Below are 22939 nucleotides of genomic sequence, written 5' to 3'. Positions count from 1 at the left end.
TTGGTACAGTTGGCCCTCTGGGTGGGAGGGCGTTTTGGTGAAGCCATCCCATCTAACATGCCAGTGGGTTGCCCCTCCCTTGTAGGCCAGCCCTGGGCTTGTCTACTGGCCCGACCCTGTCTTACACTGACCTGAATGTGAAGGTTGAGAACCACGATTGGATTCTGATTAATCCAGCTAATTTAACTCTAAATTCTATCATGCCACTCACTTTAACAACCATTTCTTTTAAGTTTTTGCTCCTGGACAGCACAATATAGTTGATCACAGATAGGAGCTGGAGGGACAGAAGAGGGAAAAGATATCATTAAGGGAATGCATAGTGGGAAGAGATAATGGCTCTTCCTGAGATGAGGACTGCCATGGTCACCCTGGCGATGGAGGGAGGGAATGAGAAAGACCTCTCACAGGAGGGGCAACTCAGTGGATGCACTTCTAGGAGGGCATGGATGAACTGACAGGATGGACTAAAATGAATGACTTGTGGCCTCTCCCACTAGAGGGAACTTCCAATTGTTATGACACAGATCCATTTCTACCTTTGAATTATTGTGGCCATCAGGTCCTAATTATTCAAAATAATAGAGATGAAGGGAGTGAGCAGGAAAAAAACGGGACCAGAACTGCAATTTTGCCAAAATACTAAAATATTAAAACACTAAAGCTTCTTCATTCCTTAGGGTAATTAATCAGGGTTAGAGAGGAGCATTGTCTTCCTTTTGTTAGGGAACAAAAGCTTGTGCTGCCATTGAAAGCATTTCTGTGGGAGTAACTATTGGATAATTCAATTTAATTCAACTTTACTGGGTGTCTAATGGTGTAGTGTAAAGCACTTTGCTAAGGATGCCACCATATCCCCTGCCCTCATGGAACTTCCCAAAGAGTTGAAGGAATTTAACACGTACCCAAACAATGATTATTACATGGTAGAATGAGAGGAGCAGTGAGATTATAATTTCCAGGGGTTGTGAATGAGATGGGATGGCTTCACAGAGGAGATGGCAAATGAACCAGACCTTAAAAGATTGATTTTTAGTAGATTGAGTTAAGAAAGGGAAGGGCTGAACTCATTCACAGAGGCAGGATAGTGTCTGAACAGACAAAAATTGGCTAGGAGTTCATTTTTCCTGTATATTTTATACAATTGAACATATTTTACATGCAGTTATATCTGTAGATATTGTCTCCTCTTATAGAAAGACAGCTCCTCAAAAGCAAAGCTTGTTTTCATTTTATCTTTGTGTTTCCAGAAGTTAACCTTCTGCCTGGCCCAATATACAGGGATATAGTGCTTTTTAGATAGATAGATAGATAGATAGATAGAATGGACAGGTGGATAGAAGGATGGAGAGATGGACAGACAAAATGGATGATGAGTTTAATGATGTAAAGGGTTATTGAAGACTAAGCCTAACAAGCATAGCACCTTCTGGTTCAAGTTAGTCCTAGAAAAGAATGAGGCACATAGGGCCCCTCTAAAAACAGCAAGAACACAGAAAGGGATCTTTTGTGAGAATGCAACCTTGACTCCATTCTAATTCCTTGTCGTCATAAATGCCATGGGGGAGTGTTGGTCAGAAGTCTGACAGAGGAGTCCTATACCTAATTCACCAGGAGCTATACCCATAGTTTGCACCTCAAGTTCTTCGACTCAATTCATTTCTGGCTATGGTTTCCGTGGTATGTAGGCCTGAAATCAGAAAGATCCGAGTTCAAATCTATTCTCAGACACTTACTAGCTGTGTGATCCTGGGCAAGTCACTTAACCCTGTTGGCCCAGTTATCTGTAAAATGAACTGAAGAAGAAAATGGCAAACCAGTTTTAGTATCTTTGCCAAGGAAACTCCAAAGGAGGTCACAAAGAGTTGAACATGACCATAAACAACAACAATGATTTCAATATTTTTGAAATAAAAGCTAGCCCTTCCTTCATAAGGGTAGATGGTACTTCCATGACAGGTACAGAAAGGAGAGTAGTATGAAATGAGGATGGAAAGATAGGTCATAAAGAGCTTTGAATGCCAAACTTGTCACTAGTTTTCCTGGAAGCACTAGGGAAGCACAGAAGGTTTTTAAGTACAGTCGTGGCACAACCATTCTCTGCCTTGGCCATCCTAGTGTGCATCTGCCCTTTTTTACAGATACTTTTCTGGCACAATTTTATTCAATCCATCAAACATTTGAAAAAAAACTCTGTAGACCTGGAAAAATCTGCTACTCTGACTTGGAAAGGCAACATTTCCTACAAGATTCAACCTTTTCAAAAGAGAATTTGATGGACATTTACAATTACAATTATGGATGCCAGAGCTGAGCAGATGTCAGATTTATGGTTTACATTCTCTCTTGATACCCACAAAATCTGAATCCACATCTAGTCATTTGACTTAAAAAAAAAGCAAAAAGAAAGGAGAATAAGCTTGGGGGTTAAAAATAATCGGGAAATAGTTCCCCCCCTCCCAAACTTCTTTTCTTCAGGTGCAAAATCGCTGCAATCAGATGGGGGCTTGAGTAAATGGCAGAAGCTCTCTGCCAAACTGAAAGTTCACAGATTCTCACCCATTTCTATTTCGATCTCACAGGACTTCCTTTGGGCTTGTGTATACATCTGGAGTCATGCTTGGCTTTCTGATAAGAAAGAGCCATCTTGCCAGGACCACGGAGAGCTCCCCACACCTTTCCATAGGGGTTCTTTCTGCAGTCACTAAACCAGGAACTTCGGTGGATTGCAGATATAGTAGTACTGGATGCAGATTGCACAGTTAGCTAAGATGCAGACCCTTGGCACAAGAGAAGAAACTCTGAGAGCTTCAGACTTCATAGACCTGGGTTTAAGTCTGAGGTCAGGGATTCCAAGCAATTTTAGGCAAGATACTGAGATGAAGTATTGTGAGAGGAACAGCAAAAAGGCTGAATAGTTGCCTGTGTTTAAGCACATAATGTATAAGAGGACTGCAAAGGTAGATAGAGGCCAAGTTGGGAAGGGTTTACTTGTGACACCATTTTATATTTATATTTATATTTTATATTGTATTCTGGGCAGAGGAAAGAGCAGCTAGAGTTTTACTGAGATGTGCTATGAAGTGCATTTATTAAGATTCAGATGAACAAACCCTATCAGTGATATCAAAGCAATTTTAATAGAAAAATCCCTCAACCCTCTATCCTTCATCTTTCCTTATCTCCCCCACAGAAAAATACTTTAAGTTATGGTTTTAACCAGGGAGTGGGGCAGTGGAGAAAAATAAAATCCTCCTCTGATGGTGACTCTATGCTCTTGAAGGCTATACAAGCTCTGGGGATTCTCACCAAGCTCAAAATTCTAAGAATTATGAGCATCAAACTGAGATATGGTTGCCATCAAAGACCACACCATTATGGGGTGTGTGAGGAGAGGCATGTTCTCTAGAATGAGGGAGAGAATAGTGTCACTCAACACTGAGATGACCATATCACATTCATAGCTGAATGCCATTAATAAGTAAAGAACATCTAAAGAATGGAAATAGGGATAAAGAAGTAATTTGAGTTCGTGCCATTTGGGGATCAACTGAAGGAAATGAAACTAGAAAAGAGAAAAGAATCCTAATGGGAAGAGTGTCTTCTTGTGTGTCTTCAAATATTTCTAGAGGTGTCATGTGGAAGATAGCTTAGTTTTTTTCCTGCTTTGGACAAGAAGATAGAACTAGTTGCAATGGCAGATATTGGGGGGAAACAGATTTAGTATAAGAAAAATAACATTCTCACTTCAAAGTTACTCCAAAAAGAGGGCTGGATTTTCTCAGGAGATAATGGAGTCATCCTCATTAGTCTTTTTCAACAAGGACTGAATGCCCCCTTGGGCTGGATATTGTAGAAGGGATCCTTGTGCAGGAATCCTTGAGTTGGAGTGGATGGTAGCCATTGAGGTTCCTTCCAATTATTTGATTATGAATTTTGATAAGGTTGGACTTACTGTCATCTGAAGACCAACTCTGCTAGGTTCAGGTAAACTTACCTTGAGGCTGGCTGCAAATTATTTATACCACATCTTAAAGACTTTCTATTACAGAGCAACCAGGTGGCACAGTGGATAGAGCCTCGGCCCTGGAGTCAGGAGTACCTGAGTTCAAATCTGGCCTTCGATACTTAATAATGGCTTAGCTGTGTGACCTTGGACAAGTCACTAAACCCCATTGCCTTAAATAAATTTTAGAAAATGAAAAAGACCCCCTTTCTATTACATAAAATGTATATGGGTAAAAAGAGGACTAGATTCTGATTGAGAAGACCTGGGTACAAATCTCATCTCTTCCACTTAATAGCTCTATAATCTTGAAAAGTTACTTAAAATCCTTAGGTTTCAGTTCCCTCACCAGTAAAATGAAGGAGTTGCATTAGAAATCCTCTAGGTCCATTCTAGTTTGACCCAGTGGATGAAGGGCCCCCACCCATGAATCCATGAAGTCTTGAAGCATTAACTTAAGGAAGTGTGTAAACATGAATTTATCCACTTTTTACATAACAGGAAAATAACCTATTTTGCACCTTTCAGGTAGATAAAAAATATTGTGACCTATAAATTAGTAAATAAGTCTTAGAGTATTGGCTGAAGTTCAGAGGGATCCAATGATTTTCCCATGATCATATAGCCAATAATTGTTAAAGTTAGAATTTGAACCCAGACACTTTTGGCTAGTGTTCTCTTCACTACCAGTCGGCCTTCAGAAGCATCTCAACTCCATCTTGTAATTTTAGAAAACACTCACAACTTAGTCTTAATAAGTATTAAGTCAAAGCGATAAAGACTAGATGAGACTCCATGAAACAAAACTGGTTTTGCTCAGCTCCCAAAATGAAGCAACTTAGTTCAGCTGCTTTGATTGTTTTCAATTGTTATTGTAACTGAGTAAAAACAATCTTATTTGAGGGCTCAAACCATTCTTCTAATAGAACAGGGCTAACCTACGGTATATTAAAAAGTGATGGAGTGGGGTTTTTTCATCTCAGTCATACAATGGTTCTAAAAAGCTTACTATTTCTCCCTTGTTGTGTCATCTCAATCACCCTTAATGCTTATATTAACTCTAACCTCTCAATAGCTTTCACCTCCACAAGAATATCTTTTGTGTAAAATCCAACAGAATACACAGGATGTCTCAAGGTTTTCACCAAAATGGATTTCTTTAATGTTGTATTATATTAAAAAAGGTATATCCCAGGGAAATCTGTTGTCTTGGTCTGTTTCTTGAACTTGAAATTCCCACTAGGCAGTTTTTTTCCAGAACACTATGGAATGTGGTTAACAACCTGGAAACTAGTAATCATACTCAATTCTAAAGTAGCAACTGTAGTTTTTTTGTTGTGAAACTTAGAATGTCTTTGGGAACCTTTAGACACCTCAGAGAATCGCCTCCATCCTACTCAGAGTAGTCATTTCTGTGTAACAATACACCAAAAGGTCTAGAATTTTCTCTTTTGGATGATTCATCAAACTTGCCCTCACCCATGGTTTAAAATATTCTGCCAATAGGTATTGCTGTCAGTCACTAAACAGAGTGAGGCTTCTGTGCAGTGACTCTCTCCAGTGAGGTGAGTCTGAACCAATCTAGACTTTGGTGGTTAAGTAGAGAGCAGGGAGCACTGGGAATTGAGTGGCATTGGCCACAGCCGATATAGGACCGAAGAATTTGAACCAGGGTCGAATGATTCAGTTTTGGAATCTGGGCCTTATCCTTGACTTCTCATTGATTTTCACCTCACATATCCAATCTCTTACCAAATCTTGCCATTTCTGCCTTTTGCAAGATCTTTTTTATCCCTTCCTTCCTTCCTTTCTATTCACTCAGATATCAGCTCAGTTCAAGCCCTCACCATTTCTTGCCCTAATTATTGCAATAGCTTTGATCTCCCCAACTCACATCTTTACCCGTGTCGATGCGTTCCACAATGCATTTTTCTGTAAGTGCAGATGGAACTATATCACATCTCTTCTCAACCAACTCTAGTGACTTCCTATTGCCACCATGATAACATTTAAGTTCTCTTCAACTTTCAAAGTCCATGAAGGCCTGTCTTTCTCCCTCTCCCACTGATCCATCCATCCCCCATACCATGTTCTTCACACATCACATCTGCTTTCTCCGAGTCTTGACTCTGGCCATCTTTGATGATGGAAACACTTCCTTTTTCTGTCTGCCTCCCACCAGAGTCCCTTTCCTCTTCCTTTGAAATGTAGCCTGGCTGCCAAGTCTTAATTGTTCCTTCCACCAAATTGTGGGCTCCCTCCCAAAAGTCCTCCTATTTAATGACTTGTGTCTTTGTGTTTATACATGTGTCAAACCCATAATACAGTTAACACTCATGCTCCTTATATTTTATAGCTATTTGTTCTCTTTCCCATTAGGTAGCGATGGTTTCATTCCTTGAACTTTGCATCCTGGGCACATTTATGGCCCATATTAGGTGTGGAATCAATATTGGCTGATTGGTTGATTGATCTTCCTGATTTCACATCCAGTTTTCTAACCACTAGACTACAGTGCTTCTGGACTAGATGGCCCCTTCCATCTAGTTGATGATCCTATGGCTTGGCTCAGATTCACCTCCCACACTGCTTCTTTGAACCTTTGTCCCTAAGTTTCCTTATTTTAAAATGAAGGTGATCCATCACAATGGAAAGATCATTGACTATGGAGTGAAAGGACTGAAATTCACTTCCCAACTCTGATAGTCTCGGTGTGAATTTGGGCACTCCCCCACATATACCCCGCTACTCACCTACCTCCCTATAACCCCAAATACTCACCCATACACTCACATCAACCTACATCCACACCCCCACATCCCCTACCCGAACACTCACACCCACAAACCACCCATACCCACACTCTACCCCTCCACACCCTACATCCATACCCATATCCATGTATATCCACACCCATACACCACACCACCCATACCTACACCCAACCCCCCACATATACTCACATACATACACATAGCAGACATCTCCACCCTTACCTCATATACATACACTCACACACATACATATCACACCCTATACCCACACATGCACCAATACTCACACACCCCACATCTCCTCCACTTACATACTACCCACCTACACACACATCTCCACATCTCCATTCACACCTCCCCCCTACACACACATACGCCACATATACTCACATCTATACTCATATGTACACCTTCGGCTTTTATATCACAGGCTTGTTCTGGATTGAAAAATATTGATTATTGCCAGAGGGAGAAAAAAAACCTAATGCTGAGTTTCAAATGAACATTCACACAAAGGAATTCTCCTATGTTTCTAGTAAAGGTGATACAGTTTTATTGGAAATAGTTATCTCATTTATTATTAAATATTTTTCAATCAATATTTATATATTTACTCTAAGAAATTTTGGACCTGGGCTACCAGTTAGATCCTGACATCAAGAAATCAGGGTTTTTTTTTTTAAGGTTTTTTTTTTGCAAGGCAAATGGGGTTAAGTGGCTTGCCCAAGGCCACACAGCTAGGTAATTATTAAGTGTCTGAGACTGGATTTGAACCCAGATTCTCCTGACTCCAGGGCCAGTGCTTTATCCACTATGCCACCTAGCCGCCCGAAATACAGGTTTTTACATAGTCATCTAATAAATTGGAGAAATGTATATTCCATACTCAATTTCTCATTTCTTCATATAATTTATAAATTTCTATTAACTGTTTAATACTTAAAGAGTATAAAGAATTATTTAAGATGTTTCATCTTTGAGCAAGATCATGGCAAGTCATCTCTAAACATTATGGCTAGATGACTGAAGAATCGATGTTTACTTGAAGAAGCAGCAGGGACTCTCAAAGTCGTTTCAGGAAGCCGTAGTCTCAAAGGAGGTATATTCTTGAAACATCCTTTTGCATTTGTGTCTACAACACCCACCATAATACCTTTCACATAGTCAAAGTTTAATGCTTCTGGTATACATAATGCATTTTGAAACAATTAAGCACTATATAAATGAGATCTTTAGTAGCAGTGTTAGAACTGTTTGCTAAACTGTTCTTCAGTCCCTTCTTGTGAACCTTTGGAATGGTTTTCTTTGTTCACTAAAGGGAAAAAATGGAATTCATAAGATTCTGTCAAGGAAATTGTCAAGGCTTTCTAAGTTTTATTCATTGACTGTATCCTCTCGTCCTCCATCCTCTTCCTGCCTTTCCTTGAACCTTCTCCTGGGCCAAAGTCAGTTCAGATCGTAGGTCTTTGTGACTCTTGTACCAACGATAAAGGACCTGGGGGTAGGCCTTGGGATGTTACTGGGTTTGGGGGCTCCTAATAAGGAGCCTCTAGTGGTACAAGTGGCTAGGGTCACACAGCTAGTAGGGGTCCAAGGAAGGACTTGAACCCAGGTGTGCTTTGCTTCAAGGCTGACTTTTTCCTGAAGATACCACTGAAGATACCACTACTTCTGGTTTAAATATTGAGGAGTTGTAAAATATTAAAAGGCCTAGAATCTAATATAGCACCTTGCCTTGGTAGATAATTTATAAATGATGGTGCAGCTGAAGAAGATGATGACATTGCATTCGTGTCTTCTCATGTAGATACTTTGATCCTATGACAAAAATAAGGCTCTCTGGTGAGCATAAGTGGGCTACAACACCTGAATAAAGGGCTCTGAAGGGGGTTGCATAGGGCCTCGTGGGGATTAGGAAAAAAGAATGGGTTGTCACATAGTGAAAGCAAAGGATAGCTGACTGAGAGTCCATGAGTGCAAAGGGTAACTTTGATGTTCAGAGAAAATGGAGAAAGCACCAGCATATGGGACAACCTTCTAGAACTGATTTCTAGAAATGCCCAGGTTGGACAGCTGTTGCCTTCTGCTTCCTTGATGAGAACACTTGCATCAATGAGATCATTATCATCTGATTATTTTTGAGTACCCTTATTGTATTGAACACCATATGTTAAGAGTTATCATTTCCTCCTTTGTCTTTTGCTTTGGAATTGGATGATTTAGAAGAATAAGCATTTACATAGCACCTAGTGTGTGCCCATTTTTGTACTGTGTTATTATAGTTATTTACAAAAATCATCTCATTGAACCCTCACAACACCCCTATGAGGCAGGTGCTTTCATTACCCCATTTTTACAGTCAGACATTAAGACTTGCCCAGGATCACACAGGATGACTTGGGTTATTCTGTTCTCTGGGCCCTGCATCTGCTCCATTGGTCCACCAGCTGCCTTTGATGAGAGCCCAATCCTCTTAAAATATGAAGAATAAAGCAATGCTAAGATTAATAATGACTTTAGTATGTTTGGTGGGCCTAGGTCATGCTGACTTTTAGCTGTCCCCTGCTACATATTTGCAGCAGATTTTGGTTGACAATAGCTATCTCTTCTGAAAACTGATTGATCAAACTTGAGGAGGGGACAAAGGGTAGCTAGGGAGGGTACAGAATGCCCACCCTAAAGTCAGGAGGACTCATCTTCCTAGGGTCAAATCTGGCCTTGATGACTGTGTGACCCTGAACAAGTCATTTAACCCAGTTTGCCTCCACTTCTTCATCTCTAAAATGAGTTAGAGAAGGAAATGTCAAACCACTTTTCTATCTTTGCCCAGGAAACCACAAGTGGGGTCCGGGAGAGTTGGACGTGACACCACAACCCCAACAGAGAGACAGGATACCCCACCCCCTGTAGTTTGCTCCAGCAGAAAGCAGGTTTGATTCTCAATGTTTCTGTTGCTAAGACTCTGCATATCCCTATTCCAAATGATGAAGATGGCCCATGCCTGCCCTATGGCAGTTCCGCAGCTTTGTCTGCACTTGGCAATTCTCTTACCAAGCAATGTGTGGTTAGGTTACACGAACTGGTTCCAGGATTGGTAGCTGCTGACATGATGTAGAGCTGTCATGGGGCCCACTCTTTCTGGATAAGCGGCCACTGTCCATCTGTCTTAGCAAAGAACTGGGAGCTTGTGCCTCTGTTGACTCTTCCAGCCTCAGCTGAGTGCCTTCTTATTTCAGGGGGAGCAGCTGTCTTTTCTGGAAGCAGTGAACTTGTCAAATGATGAGCTTGGAAAGATGATCATAATAAGGCTTTGTTCCGAATACTTGGTGGCAAGCAATTCTAAAAAATAATGAGCATTAAATCACTTTAATTTTATTGAAATTAATATCCCCAAATGTATCCAAGAGTAGCACATCTCACTTATCCTTTCTGCATTTCTGAGTGAGGTAGAAAAGGACTGCTTGCAATGTCCCTGCCTTTTGGGTAAAAATCCAAATAACCTTAAAGGTTAAGTAACTACAATTCAGCCTACAATTCAACACTAGAGCTGAGATGACATTATCATCCTTCTCCCATTTATTAAGTGCCTCCTATGTCCATACTCAAAACCAAAACAAGATGCTTCCATTCTTCTTGGACTTGGGAAGTTTTCTCAATATTCAAAGATATCTCTGATCACATTGGGTAACAGAAGCTCCTTGATGCTGGTGGGGAGGGCTTTTGTGCTCAACCATCCCTTCCAAGGTTCACTTTCTGGACTTCTTTGTTTTTTAATTTTTTTAATTTATTTAAGGCAATGGGGTTAAGTAACTTACCCAAGGTCACTAGGAAATTATTAAGTGTCTGAGGCTGGATTTGAACTCAGGTCCTCCTGACTCCAGGGTCAGTGCTCTATCCACTGTGCCACCTAGCTGCCCCCTACCTTCTGGACTTCTGAGGCAAAATGGCAGCTGCTCCATCTCTTTTGCCCTGAATCTATTCTTATGTTTGTGTGATTTGTACAACTTTCATGGCTCTGTTTAATTCGTTACTCCTCGACATGATGGATTCCTTGTAACTCAGTTGTGTAATTCCAGAGCACAGTCTCATATTTGCTGTTGTAATGATAACTGACATTTATTTAGTCCTTTATGGCTTGTAAAACACTTTACATTCATTATCTCCCTGGAGCCTCGCAAAGAATATATGGGAAAGGCTTTGGATTGGGTTTGGGTTTGGTTTTTGGTCTGGACTTGTCCTTTCACCAGTGTGGGAAGGTAGCTCCTTCCTCAGCAACAACTCTGGAACTTTTGATCTTAAAGAGTAGACGGTGGGTGGGGGGCAGCTAGGTGGCACAGTGGATAAAGCACCAGCCCCGGAGTCAGGAGTACCTGGGTTCAAATCCGGCCTCAAACACTTAATAATTATCTAGCTGTGTGGCCTTGGGCAAGCCACTTAACCCCATTTGCCTTGCCTCCCCCCAAAAAAAACCTAAAAAGAAAAGAGTAGATGAGGCCACTGAAAGGACAATGCCATGACCATGCATGCATCTTGTATAAGAGCAAGCACTTAAACACAGGCCAGCTGGACTTCAAGGTCATGCCACCATCCTGGTACTCTGAGCTACTAGAGCATATTATTACAGATGAAAAAACCCTGGGATTTCAAGAGATTCCATCTTGCTCAAGCTCACATTTACAGATATTAGGGATGAGTTGTGTCTCTGGATTTTCTGGATTCCAAGTCGAACACTTTTACCATGCCAGGATGAGGTTATGGAGGCATTGGGGGCAACTGAATAGATAGAACACTGGGCCTGAAGTTAGAAAGAACTGAGCTCAAATCCAACCTCAGACACCTAATACCCAATGACCCTGGGCAGATCTCTTGAATTTGTTTACTTCAGTTTCATTATCTGAAATGATCTGGAGAAAGAAATGGCATCTTTTCCAAGAAAACTCCAAATGAGGTCCTGAAGAGTTGAACACAAAATACTGGACAATGAAATTGTAGGCTCAAGACTAACAGTGTCAGGGAAATAACAGGGGTGGCCCATGTTGACCCTGACCAGCTGGGCAGCAAGAGTTCATAGCCCTATTTCTAGTGAAAAGGGGGAAACCAAGAAGATGGCAACATCCATGGGCAGCTTTAGTGACAGTGATTAAGTGCTTGTATTGAAGTTGGGAAGGCCTGAGTTTCAGGCTTGACTCCTGTGTTTACTAACTCTATGACTCTGGGAAGATCATTCAGTCCCTTGAAACCTCAGTTTCTTCATCTGTAAAATAAAAGGTTCATGCCCCTAAAAATCCCTTTCATCTCTAAATTGAAAATCCCTTCTGCTCTGGGTTTGGATGAGTCAAAGTCCTGGGGCATATTTCTCTTAGAGAATTTTCAGAGTCGATCTTCCCCAGAGTTTGAGATAGGGATGTAAAGCCCTGGTTTTGGGAAAGCTGTGATTTCCTGGTTGAGGGAACATGGCCTTGCACATTGTTATTTAGTCTCATGCTTTGGGTTATGAAGGGACTGCTGAATGGCTCTTCTGTTGACTTATCTTGGGTGCATGATGCTGCTCTCCCATCCCAAAGGAGAAGGAAAGCTCTCCAAGTATAAGGAAGGCTGTATTTTTGACTCGGGGTCTCCAATTCTTAGCAAAGTACTTGATATATAATCAAATACTCAGAATTATCTATGATACCTTCAGTTTGAATATTCTACCCTGTGGCACCCATTCTATGGAACTTCTCTCCATGTTCTCCCATAAGTTCATCATAAGGAGTCTACCCGTGTGAGGGGTCTTCCTTGTTTTTTTCTCTACTAGTGGGACTGAAAGGCCATCCCCTGTCCTCCATATAGGACTAGAGCATCTTCTTTTCTACCTGTCTTTTTGTCTTGGGACTTCTTTTCTCCAGTCCTACTTGGAAGACCATTATTACCATTTGCTCACACCCCCCTTCCACCTTCCCTCTGCTGCCCTGGAGATTGAGATGTGACCCCTGTCCCAATCATATGACAGCATTGGTAGAATGTTACTAAGAAGATGAACCTCTGTTTCTGAGAGAAATTTGGATTAGTAAGAGAGCTTTGAAATTGTGGAAAGCCCATCAGCCCTCCTCCTGTTACATTTTGGGCTCAGCTAGTTAGGCATGAAGTATTGTGGGGTTTTTTTTGCAAGGCAAATGGGGTTAAGTGGCTTGCCCAAGGCCACACAGCTAGGTCATTATTTAGTGTCTGAGACCAGATTTGAACCCAGGTACTCCTGACTCCAGGGCCGGTGCTTTATCCACTACGCCACCTAGCCGCCCTGAAGTATTGTTTATTGAAAGAATGAATGAGGAAATGAATTAATTTACAGCTTTTTAAACTTGAAGAATATTAATAACTATTTTATTATGATGGCAAACCTATATATTTTGTTTTGTCATTCTGAGAAGGGGTCTCTAGCCTCCCCTCCCACCCCAACTGTCCATGGAGTCCAGAACACAGAAGAGGGGAAGCAGCCCTGTCTTGCAGGCCCATCTTCTCTTGCAGGTAAATTGGGGTTAATGGGAGTCATCTTTATTTCTCTTTAAGTAAGAACCAACCCTTGGTCATCTGCATCAAGACCCTGCCAGTGTGACAGGCCCCATCTGAAGAGGTGGCCATTGTGTCTCTGCTGATCCACTCTTTTCCCTACAATGTTATTTTTTTTCTTTCACTCTGGGTTGCATTCCCCCAAGGAGCCAAGATGACAATCCACATTCCTCAATTGGTTAGGAGGGAAATATCCTTTTAGGGCAGTAGTGTCTCTGTAATGGGGCCACTTTTATAGCAGGCAATCCACTATATATCATACATGAATGCGTACACACACACACACACACACACACACACACACACAAACACACACACACACAAGAACTGGAGCTTGGAGCAGATCCTCTGCTTGAGGAGGGGAGCTCTACCTGCGATGGGGGAGATCTGAGCCTAGCCAGGCTAGAGGCAGAGGAGGCACTGCAGTCTCTGCCCCTCCCAGGTCCTCATTACTCAGATTCCTTTGATGGAAATCCAGGGCTGGCCTGGATTACCAGGGAGGGTGCTTTCACAACTGTGATTGCCATTCAATTTTGAAGTTTCTCTCAAAATGGTTGATTTATCTTCTCTCCTATGCATTATTTATATGTAACTGCTCACCATGGTTGGATTCAGTGAGACCCTAGAAGGCTTTGTATCCAGAGCCCAAACCAGTCTGAGCAGCAGGAAAAGGCACCAGAGCCTTTGGAACAGACTGGGAAGTGGTGACTGTTAAGTCCAGTCCATTCCAGCTGAGTCTCCTTGAAAGCAGCAGGTGGTTTCACAAGAGGGTCCTGGATGGGTTTTGAGAGTCCACAGCTCCTGCCCATCTACTCCTGGTCTGGTTTGTTGCCCCTTCTGACATCTGTGCCCTCCTTGACCTGGCTCCCTGGACCAGGAATCTCCTCTTTCTTCTCTCTCCTCAAATTGCCCTCTTTGTAGTTCTCTGCTAGCTTGGAGGGATGTTCTTGGAAAGCAGCATAGTGGCCCAGAGCTAGAGCTAGACCAGAGCCCAGGCACATCTTGTACGTACCAGGCGGTGGGGATAAAAATGGCACCTCCCTCCCAAGGCTGTCCAGTGAGCTCATCGTTGGAAAGTGCTTTGGGAGCCTTGTGTTGGGAGTGTGTGTGTGTGTGTGTGTGTGTGTGTGTGTGTGTGCGCGTGTTGGAAGTGTATATATAATATATCCATGTCTTGTGATCATGGTTCATTTTTCCTTTTTCCTTCTTTCTCTTTGAATTTCCAGAGGAAGTCCATGATCGTGGTGGCTTTCTTTGTTGCCTTTCTCCTTTTGCTGGCCCTGCGCCTCTTCCATGAAGTGGATCTCCCGTTGGTGCTCAGCTGCTTGGGCCAATCCGGGGCCAAATGGCTGCCCTTCTCCATGCACCGGCGCCCCCTCCGGACTCACTATGGATACATCCATGTGAAGACGCAGGAGGTAAGCCTTCAGAAAGTGTTTGGGGATCAGGAATGAGTCTCAGAGCATCTTGCCAGTTCCCAGCCTCCATCTACCAGAGCTCCTGTTTTGACTGAACAGAGAACACTGTCCAATGTTAATGTTTCTCTAAGTCACTCACACTACATAGGGGGCCCACGCTGCCATTCAGTTTCAATCAATCAATCAATATAAATTAAGCACCTACTGCATACTGATAGCTGGTTTGATCATGGAGGAAGCAGGTCTGTCTAGTACAGACTTTTAGCCAGGGCTTCCTGACTTGGATTTCCCACCTCTGCATTTCCATTAGGGCCCTTGGCCTTGCCCTTAGTTTCCCTGACCTTCAACTAGACTAGTTCACATCCCAACCCCTCCCTCCCCACCCTGGGTTGTTATATCTTTACTTTTTCAGATCATGTTCTATCAGGAGCTCTTGGGGGACCGGGACATCACTATGCTTCTCTTTGTGTTCCCAAAAATGGCTAGACTTTAGGAGGTGCTCAGTAAATTGCTCTTAACAGACTGATCCCTGGGAAAGTGCCTAATGCTTGAGTCTGAGCTGTTGGGCATCAAGAACGTTGGTGGGGGAGGGTCCTGTTCTGCCCCTGCCACCTATGGGACCTCAAATGACAAGTGTCTACTTCTGTCCCTTCTTTGCATTTTCTCCTGTCTTCTCCAGGAGAGAAATCTTTCCTATCCCCACATCGTTCTGGTCTCTGCTCTCTTGACATATCCATAGTTCCCCCACATTTGGGGGGTTTGTGCTAATTTGTTCATCATCTGCCCATTGGTTGCCAGCTCCTTGAGGGAAGGGATCTTCTAGCACATCTTTTATGGATCCCCACTGTGTGGCTTCTGCATACAGTAGATGCTTAATAGATGTTTCCTGACTGACTCAATAAAGAAGGAGTTAGACTGTCCTCTTTGCTCTAATAGTCTAATGTTCTCTGATGTGATTTGTGGAAGTTGTCTGAGACAAGGATGCCAACAGGGAGAGACCCCGCAAGGCAATCCAGACCTTTGCCTTTGTTAAATGTGAGCTAAAGAGAAAGTTGTTCATTTAAATCTCCTGATTATTGGCCCATGTGACTTCCTTAAGCCCTGGAATCAGGTGGGTCTGGCTTCAAAGTACTCCTCTGATGGTTAGCTCCATGAACTTCATCTTTCTGAGCCTCGGTTGTCCCACCTGTAAAACCAGTCTCAATCACCAAGGAACCCACCTCAAGGTGGTGATTGGGAAGTTCAAGTGAGGAGACCCAGAAAGAAGGAATTTGTCTTTGAGTCCTTGACCTTTGCACAGTGTCTGGAGCCCAGTAGGTACTTCATGGGACTCACTGAGTATAGGGAAGGCTCTGGGGAGAGGCTGGTCCTTCTCCCTGAGGTGTTAGCGGAGGAGCTGAGCCTTTAGGACTGTAAGCCATGAACCCCAGGCCACGCAGTGTGGGGGAGCTCTCCGGGGTTCTGCTACGCCCCGTCCTGTCTTCTGCATCAGTGCTGGCAGAGGAGTAGGGAGACATACACAAGGGCTCCCAGTGTGGGGGAGCTCTCCAAGGTGCTGCCGTGCCCCTAGGCAGCCGCGCTCTGCCCTCTGCCTCAGGCCTCAATGGGACTTCAGCCCAGGGAATCCCAGCCTTGAATGCCAGGCCTCCCAGTGTGCGGGAGCTCTCCAAGGTGCTGCCGTGCCCCCTACATCACAGTTCTCTGTTCTCTGCATTAGCAGAAGCCTTGGGAGACTAAGTCACATACACAAGACCTCCCAGTGTGTTCACTCTCCAAGGTGTTCACTGAGCCCCTTAATATTAATCCGCTTCTTTGCAATTCCGTTCCTCTGTCCCTTTGAAGGACTTGGGAGCTACTTATGAGATATTAGTGTTCCTCACCACATCTGAGCACATGCCTTTTTAAGGCCTTTCTGAATGTTTATCATTCATTTATCATTTATCTGAATGTTAATTAGCTGGCAATATATGTGTGTGCGCCCGTGTTTGTGTGTGTGTGTGTGTGTGTGTGTGTGTGTGTGTGTGTGTGTGTGTGTATTTTAAAAAGCTTTCACGTCCCTCTCATTGCTTGGCTTTGACTGAGTGAAGTAAGTTCTGGGTGCTTTGGTGAACAAATTACAGACCTGAGCATGTGCTCTCCTGACCCTACAGGCGCTTGTCCCCTCCTCCCTTGTTTTCTGTTCCCTTTGAGGATTTTGCCTGCTGTCATTCAGCTCTGACCACAGCAAGACTGACAAGTAGTAATTACTTCACAAGGGCAAGGCTACTGGCAGAAAATGAAGCAAGTAACCAAAGCAGGTCAGGGCCTAGTCTTTCTGGTCAATTAAAGAAATATCCTAAAGCATCATCTAGCTCTTTGCATCCATTTACAATTTCATGAATTTGACAGCAGTCATAGGTGTGGGATCTCCTTCCCTGCAAAGGAAACCCATGAGACTATCAATGGAGAACTGGATGGGGCCTGGGAGGCAATTAAGTCTAAACTTCCCATTTTATAGAGGAGGAAACTGAGGCAGGGGGAAGCCTTAGTGACTTGGCCTGGGATACACAGTAATCTGAGGCAGTTGTGGAACTCAAATTTTCTGACCCAATTGTAGGAGCTTTCTCCAGGACTTTTTCAAATAAATCAATTAATACACATATGCTTTTATCAATCTGCTTGTCTATTTATCTTCTGTCTGTCTGTCTTCAATGTGTTTGGCTCTATCATCTCTCATTCTCTTCCTCGTTCTCTCCCTGTCTCTCTCTTTCTCTCTATGTGTCTGTCTCTCACTCTCCTTTTTCTCTCCATATCAAGTGATAGATAATTAGACAGCTAGGTGGTGCTAGATAGCTAGGCCTGGAGACAGAAAGATGAGTTCAAATTTGACCTCAGACCCTTACTACCTGTGTGACCCCAAACAGGTCCCTTCACCGCTGTCTGCCTCAGTTTCCTGATCTGTAAAAAAGGGAATAACAATAGCATCTGCTTCCCAGGGTTGTTGTGAAGATCCAGTCAAATAATCGTTGTAAAGTGCTTATCACAGTGCCTACCCAGAGTAGGTGCTTTCTGAGTAATAGTTATTATTGTATTATTTCCTGTGCCTTTAAGAATCACATGAAGTTGCTGAGGGTTCTGGAAGGTTACATCCCTTGCCGGGGTAAAAGAGTCACTAGCAGTCACAGGAATACCCATCCTCTTGACTTTCAAGGCATCCCCTCTCCTCCACCCCCTGCATTTCTAATGGACATCTGTGGTAAATGTATTCCTCAACCAGGAATATCACTTAGAGAGTAGATGGTTTCCTTTTTCCCTTTCCTAAGTATTGAAGGACACTGCAGCAGTAGAGGAAGGGGTACTATTCAGACATAGATTACTAGGGAGGGCTCCTGGGGAAAAGGCTAATTGAGGACATGGAAGATTTTCAGTTTAAGGAAATAAAATAAAACAGAAGTTTCTGTGAATAAGCATTCATACTTAGGTTTGGATATGTGATCCAGGCATTTTCTCTTCCATTGTATGTTTGAAGACATTCTCCAGAACAAGACTTGGTAAATGTTCATATTTGTTGGATAAGGGACCCCTTGAAATGCTACACAATGTCAAGAGCTCTTGGTGACTGGGTCACTTCCCAACTCATCTGATGTCTGGGATAGACCTGCATTCTTAGGCTGAAACAATGGACTGGAGCATGATGCAGAAGAGCAGAAATAGTCCTTTAGAAATGAGAGCATCTTGAAGCCCCCAATAGATGAAAAAGAGAAAAGCTCAGTAACCAGGACATGCAGTTCTAATGGGAGGTATGAATGAAGTACTGATGTTACAATGCAACCCCCTGGATTGTATCCATGGCAACAGTGAAGGAATTAGCTTTACTTTTCCCCATGTAAACATAGAGTAAAAGTATGCTCCCCCAAAGGCAGTCAATGCAGAAATACCACAGAAACTGGCTTAGCTAAGAGCAGCCACAGAAAGATGACCTTCTAAGCCCACATTAGAAGAAGCAGCCTTTTTCTTAGTGAATGGAGTGCCAGCCATGGAATTAAAAGAACCCAGATTCAAACCTTGCCTCTGACATAACATGACTGTTATTCTTTGAGCCATAGAGATGAGAGTAACTGAGGCTGTGGAGAATTTACTGGGAGGTGCTTCCCAAAATAGTCCCATGAGCCTGGGCTGATTTCTTTGAGAGGGAGAGGGACACAGGCTTTCAATCCTATGGCAGCTAGAGAAAAGAGGAGCACAAGATTCAGGCAGTGAGCCTTCTAAATGAAGAGGGAGAGGTGTTTGGAACTGAGAGCCAGGGTACTGCTTTTGAGAAAGAGGGAGGTGCCTCTAGCAACCCTAAATTAAATATCTAGGAGTTAAGACCCCAAGAGAAGGGATTTTCCTGGGTAGCATCTGATTCCAAAATCTAGTCTTCTCATAGAAGGAGGTACTTCAGCCTTAGGGATTCTATCTCTGGATAGTCAACTCCTGGAGTCCCAGAATGTGGCCTTCTAGATTAAGAAGGGAAATTTTCTGAATGGGGCAGCCTCTTTAGAGGAGAAGAGGTTCAAGTCATTTGTCTCCAAAGTTACAGGGACTTACCAGGTGGCCTTACCCAGGGGTCATCTATGGGTTGTGGAGGGAGAAGTGCCCTTAGGATGAGGCTGTTGCTGCTGCCATGGACATGAAGTTTGGCAAAGGTGGGAGAGTGCCCTGGGATGATGATGATGCCATTGATTTGTCTCTCCAGTGTGAATGGAGAGTTGATGGAAAAGGACAGGGACAGAATTTCTTAATAGAATGTCTTTGAAGGGAGGGATTTTTTGGTTTTTGTCTTCATGTCCTCAAGTGCCTGGATAGTTAGTACTCAGTGAATAAATACTGAAAGAGTTGTTGACTTGAAGAAAAAGCCTTGGATGGCTAGCATTGGGCCCTAGCTCCTATTGATGACATCAGGGTCTGTTAAAGTATGCACACAAATGAACGTGCTATGTTGAACCTGCATTGGCTCCTTCAGTACAGAGCTATGGGAGGAGGCGTGGAGTCTGCTCTGGGGGTCATTCTTAGACAGCTGTAGCTCCAGACTGGGAAGGAGACATTGCATCCATCAATGTAATCGATCTCTAAGTTATATGCCAAAGGAGAGCCATGCTGAGTCTCTTTCTACTGAAAGGACTTTTTGTTGTTGTGCTTTGGTATGCTGGCAAGCATCTGATTCTGCTTCATCCTTTCTGAGAGAGGCATTGAGGCATAGGGAGGGTGTCTGACTTTGTCAAGGTGACACAGTGAGCAGTCCTTACTGCTCAGCTGCTGAGCAGGAAATGTTCCAGTATCATCGCTGTGCAGATGAAATTTTACCACAAGGTGATGATGCTGCAGAATTCAAGAGAGGGTTAATTCTCATTAGTACATCTTGGTGCAAATCTCAATAATCTAGATTCCTTCCTTTTTAAAAATTTTAAGTTTAATTTAATTTAATTTAATTTTTCCTGGTTACATGCAAAATCAAGTTTAAAAACCATGTATTCCATATTTTCTCCCTTCTTTCTACCCCACTTCCCCTCATTGAGAAAGTGAGTTCTTGATATAGGTTAGAAATGTGTAGTCATGAAAATCATTACCACAGTAGTCATGTTGTAAAGGGTAAATATTACCACCCCACCTCCCCAAGGAAGGAGAAAAAAGCATGCCTCAATTTGTATTTAGATGCCATCAGCTGTCTTTGGGCTAGATGGTATGCTTAGTCCTTCAGAGTTGTCTTGGGTCCCAGCATTGCTGAGAAAAGCTAAGTCATTCTTAGCTGATCATCCTACAACATTCCTATTACTTTGTATAAAGTACATTTCCCAGTGAATCTACTCATGTAAGTTTATTTTACTGAGAGCATCCTGTTCATCATTTCTTGTAACACAATAGTATTTCATCACAATCACACACCACAACCTATTCAACTATTCCCAACTGATGGGCCTCTTCTCAATCTCCAGTTCCTTAACACCAGAAAAGAGCTGCTATAAATATTCTTATGCATATGGGTCCTTTTCCTTCCTATTTTCATCTCTTCTGGAATATAGACCTGGGAGGGACACTTCTCCATCAAAGGGTAGGCATGGTTCTATAGCCCTTTGGGTGTAGTTCTAAATTACTCTTCACAATTGTTGAATCATTCCCAACTCCTCCAATAGTGCACTGATGTCCCCTTTTCCCTCATCTCCTCCAGCATTTGTCACCTTCTCTTTGTGTCCTATTAGCTCAGAAATGTTCCTACCTGCATTTTTCCTATTAAAAGTGAGTTAGGACCCTTAAAATGATTTAAATAGATAGCACTGAGACCCTCATCTGAAAACTGTTCATATTTTTTGATCACTTATTAGTTGGGGAATGGCCTATTTTTTAAAATTTAAATCAATTCTCTGTGTTTGAGAAATGAGTTCCTTATCAGCAAAACTTGTCTCAATAATTTTCTTCACAGCTGGTATTAATTGTATTTCCCTCCGTCCTATTCCCCCACTTCCATTTAGTTGCTCTCCTTTCACCTTATCCTCTTCAGAAGTGTTTTGCACCTGACTATCCTTTCCCACAATCTTCTCTCCCTTCTAGCCTATCCTCCTTCCTCCCATCTCTTTCCCCTCCTACTTTTCTCTAGGGTAAGATAGATTTCTGTACCCAATTGAATGTATATGTTATTCCCTCTAGGAGTCAATTGTGTATGATAAGAGGGAATAACATATACTGGTTGGTTCTCTCTGCATGGCCTGCACTCATCTGAGCTCATCTCTCATCCTGGGGCAGCAGGCGCTTCCTCTGGATCTTCCTAATTGTCTTGGGCTAGAATATTTTTTTCATCCAGTCTTTATGGATTTGTTTAGAGTCATCATTTAAAGGTATTTGCAGTGGTTTGGGGAAGAACTGAGGAAAGTCCCCACCTTTACCATTTTAGCTCTGTCCCTCCATTCTTTATTTGTGCACATTTTAAAAGCATTTGTTATTTTAAAAGTTTTTATATCATAGACATTTCTAGTTTTACCTCTCCTTCCCTCATGGGACCATCTGCCTGTAACAAAAAACAAGAGGAAAACCTGCTGCCAAGCTGATTGAATCTGATAGTGTATGTACTGTTCCAAAGCCACAGTCCTCCCCATCTCCTTGGCAAGAGGAAGGAGGTATATTTCTTCATCTCTTCTCTAGAGTGAAGAGTGGTCATTATATTTGACATCCTTCAGTGTGGGAGTTAGCATGGTGAAGAGAAAACTGCTGGCTAGAGAGTCTTAGGATTAGGATTTCAATTCTGCCTCCACTATTTCCCATGGGTCATCCTGGGAAAATCACTTAACTTCTATACGTTTTAGATCCCTCACTAGTAAAATGAAGGGCTCACAGTCCTTGGTTTTCAAGGGCCCATGCCACTCCTAATTCACGATCCTATGAAATTATAGGTTGTTGTTCCTTTTGTTTGCACTGCTGTAGTCATTGTATATGTGTTTTTCCCCATTTCCACTTCATTCCAGATAGGCCATAGAACTCTTATAAAGATTTCTGAATCTCTGAAATCCTGTGTTATTTATGACATCATGATATTATATTGCCTTTCTAGCAAAATTCATTGGACCATTCCCCAGTCAATGGACACTCCCTTTATTTCCAGTTCTTTGCTTTCATCCTCAAATGTACTGTGAATATTTTATTATTTATTGGACCTTTCCTTATGTATTTGGACTTCCCAGGGCACATGCTTAATTAACAATGGGATTTCTGTATCAAGAGTAGCCATGGCTTAGTTGTTTGACATAATTCTAAGTAGTATTATAGAACATTTGGACCAATATAGAGCTCCATCAATGGTGTATTAAGATGCCCATCTTCCCTCAGCCTTTCCCACATAATTTTTCATCTTTTGTCATTGCTGCCAATTTTCTGGGTATAGAGTGAAGCTAAAAGAGTTTTTAATTTTCCTTTATTGTTATTAATGATTTTCATGGGATTGATAACTTTCCATTTTCATTTTAAGAATCATTTATTCACAGTTTTTGACTACTTATCTTTCAGGAAATGGGTCCCAATCACGCACACACATATATATGTGAAAAAATATTAAATGTCTGTCACAAAGATCTATAAATTCAAGTGATATAAATTGTTAATAAAATATATATTGGTTGTTGTCCTTTGTCCTCTTTTGACCAAAATAGCATCACCATGTTGGGATTAAGGTTCAAAACTGACTG

General features: G+C 42.4%; 1 protein-coding gene across 3 annotated transcripts in view; it reads left to right on the top strand.

Annotated features, from left to right (window-relative positions):
- ST6GALNAC3 (ST6 N-acetylgalactosaminide alpha-2,6-sialyltransferase 3) overlaps nucleotides 1-22939 on the top strand; it is a 470329-nt gene that overhangs the window by 149664 nt on the left and 297726 nt on the right. For 2 of the 3 annotated variants that reach the window (XM_074221142.1, XM_074221145.1), the window contains exons 1-2: nucleotides 13195-13287; nucleotides 14556-14747. In XM_074221142.1, the coding sequence (XP_074077243.1) occupies nucleotides 13225-13287; nucleotides 14556-14747 (255 nt within the window). In that variant the 5' untranslated portion in view covers nucleotides 13195-13224. Of the gene's footprint in view, nucleotides 1-13194; nucleotides 13288-14555; nucleotides 14748-22939 lie in introns of those variants that run through there. The other variant, XM_074221144.1, reaches the window with a different exon arrangement.

This window comes from Macrotis lagotis, chromosome 2 (assembly GCF_037893015.1).
Source record: "Macrotis lagotis isolate mMagLag1 chromosome 2, bilby.v1.9.chrom.fasta, whole genome shotgun sequence".
NCBI lineage: Eukaryota > Metazoa > Chordata > Mammalia > Peramelemorphia > Peramelidae > Macrotis > Macrotis lagotis.
This window is presented reverse-complemented; position numbering and strand designations above follow the sequence as displayed.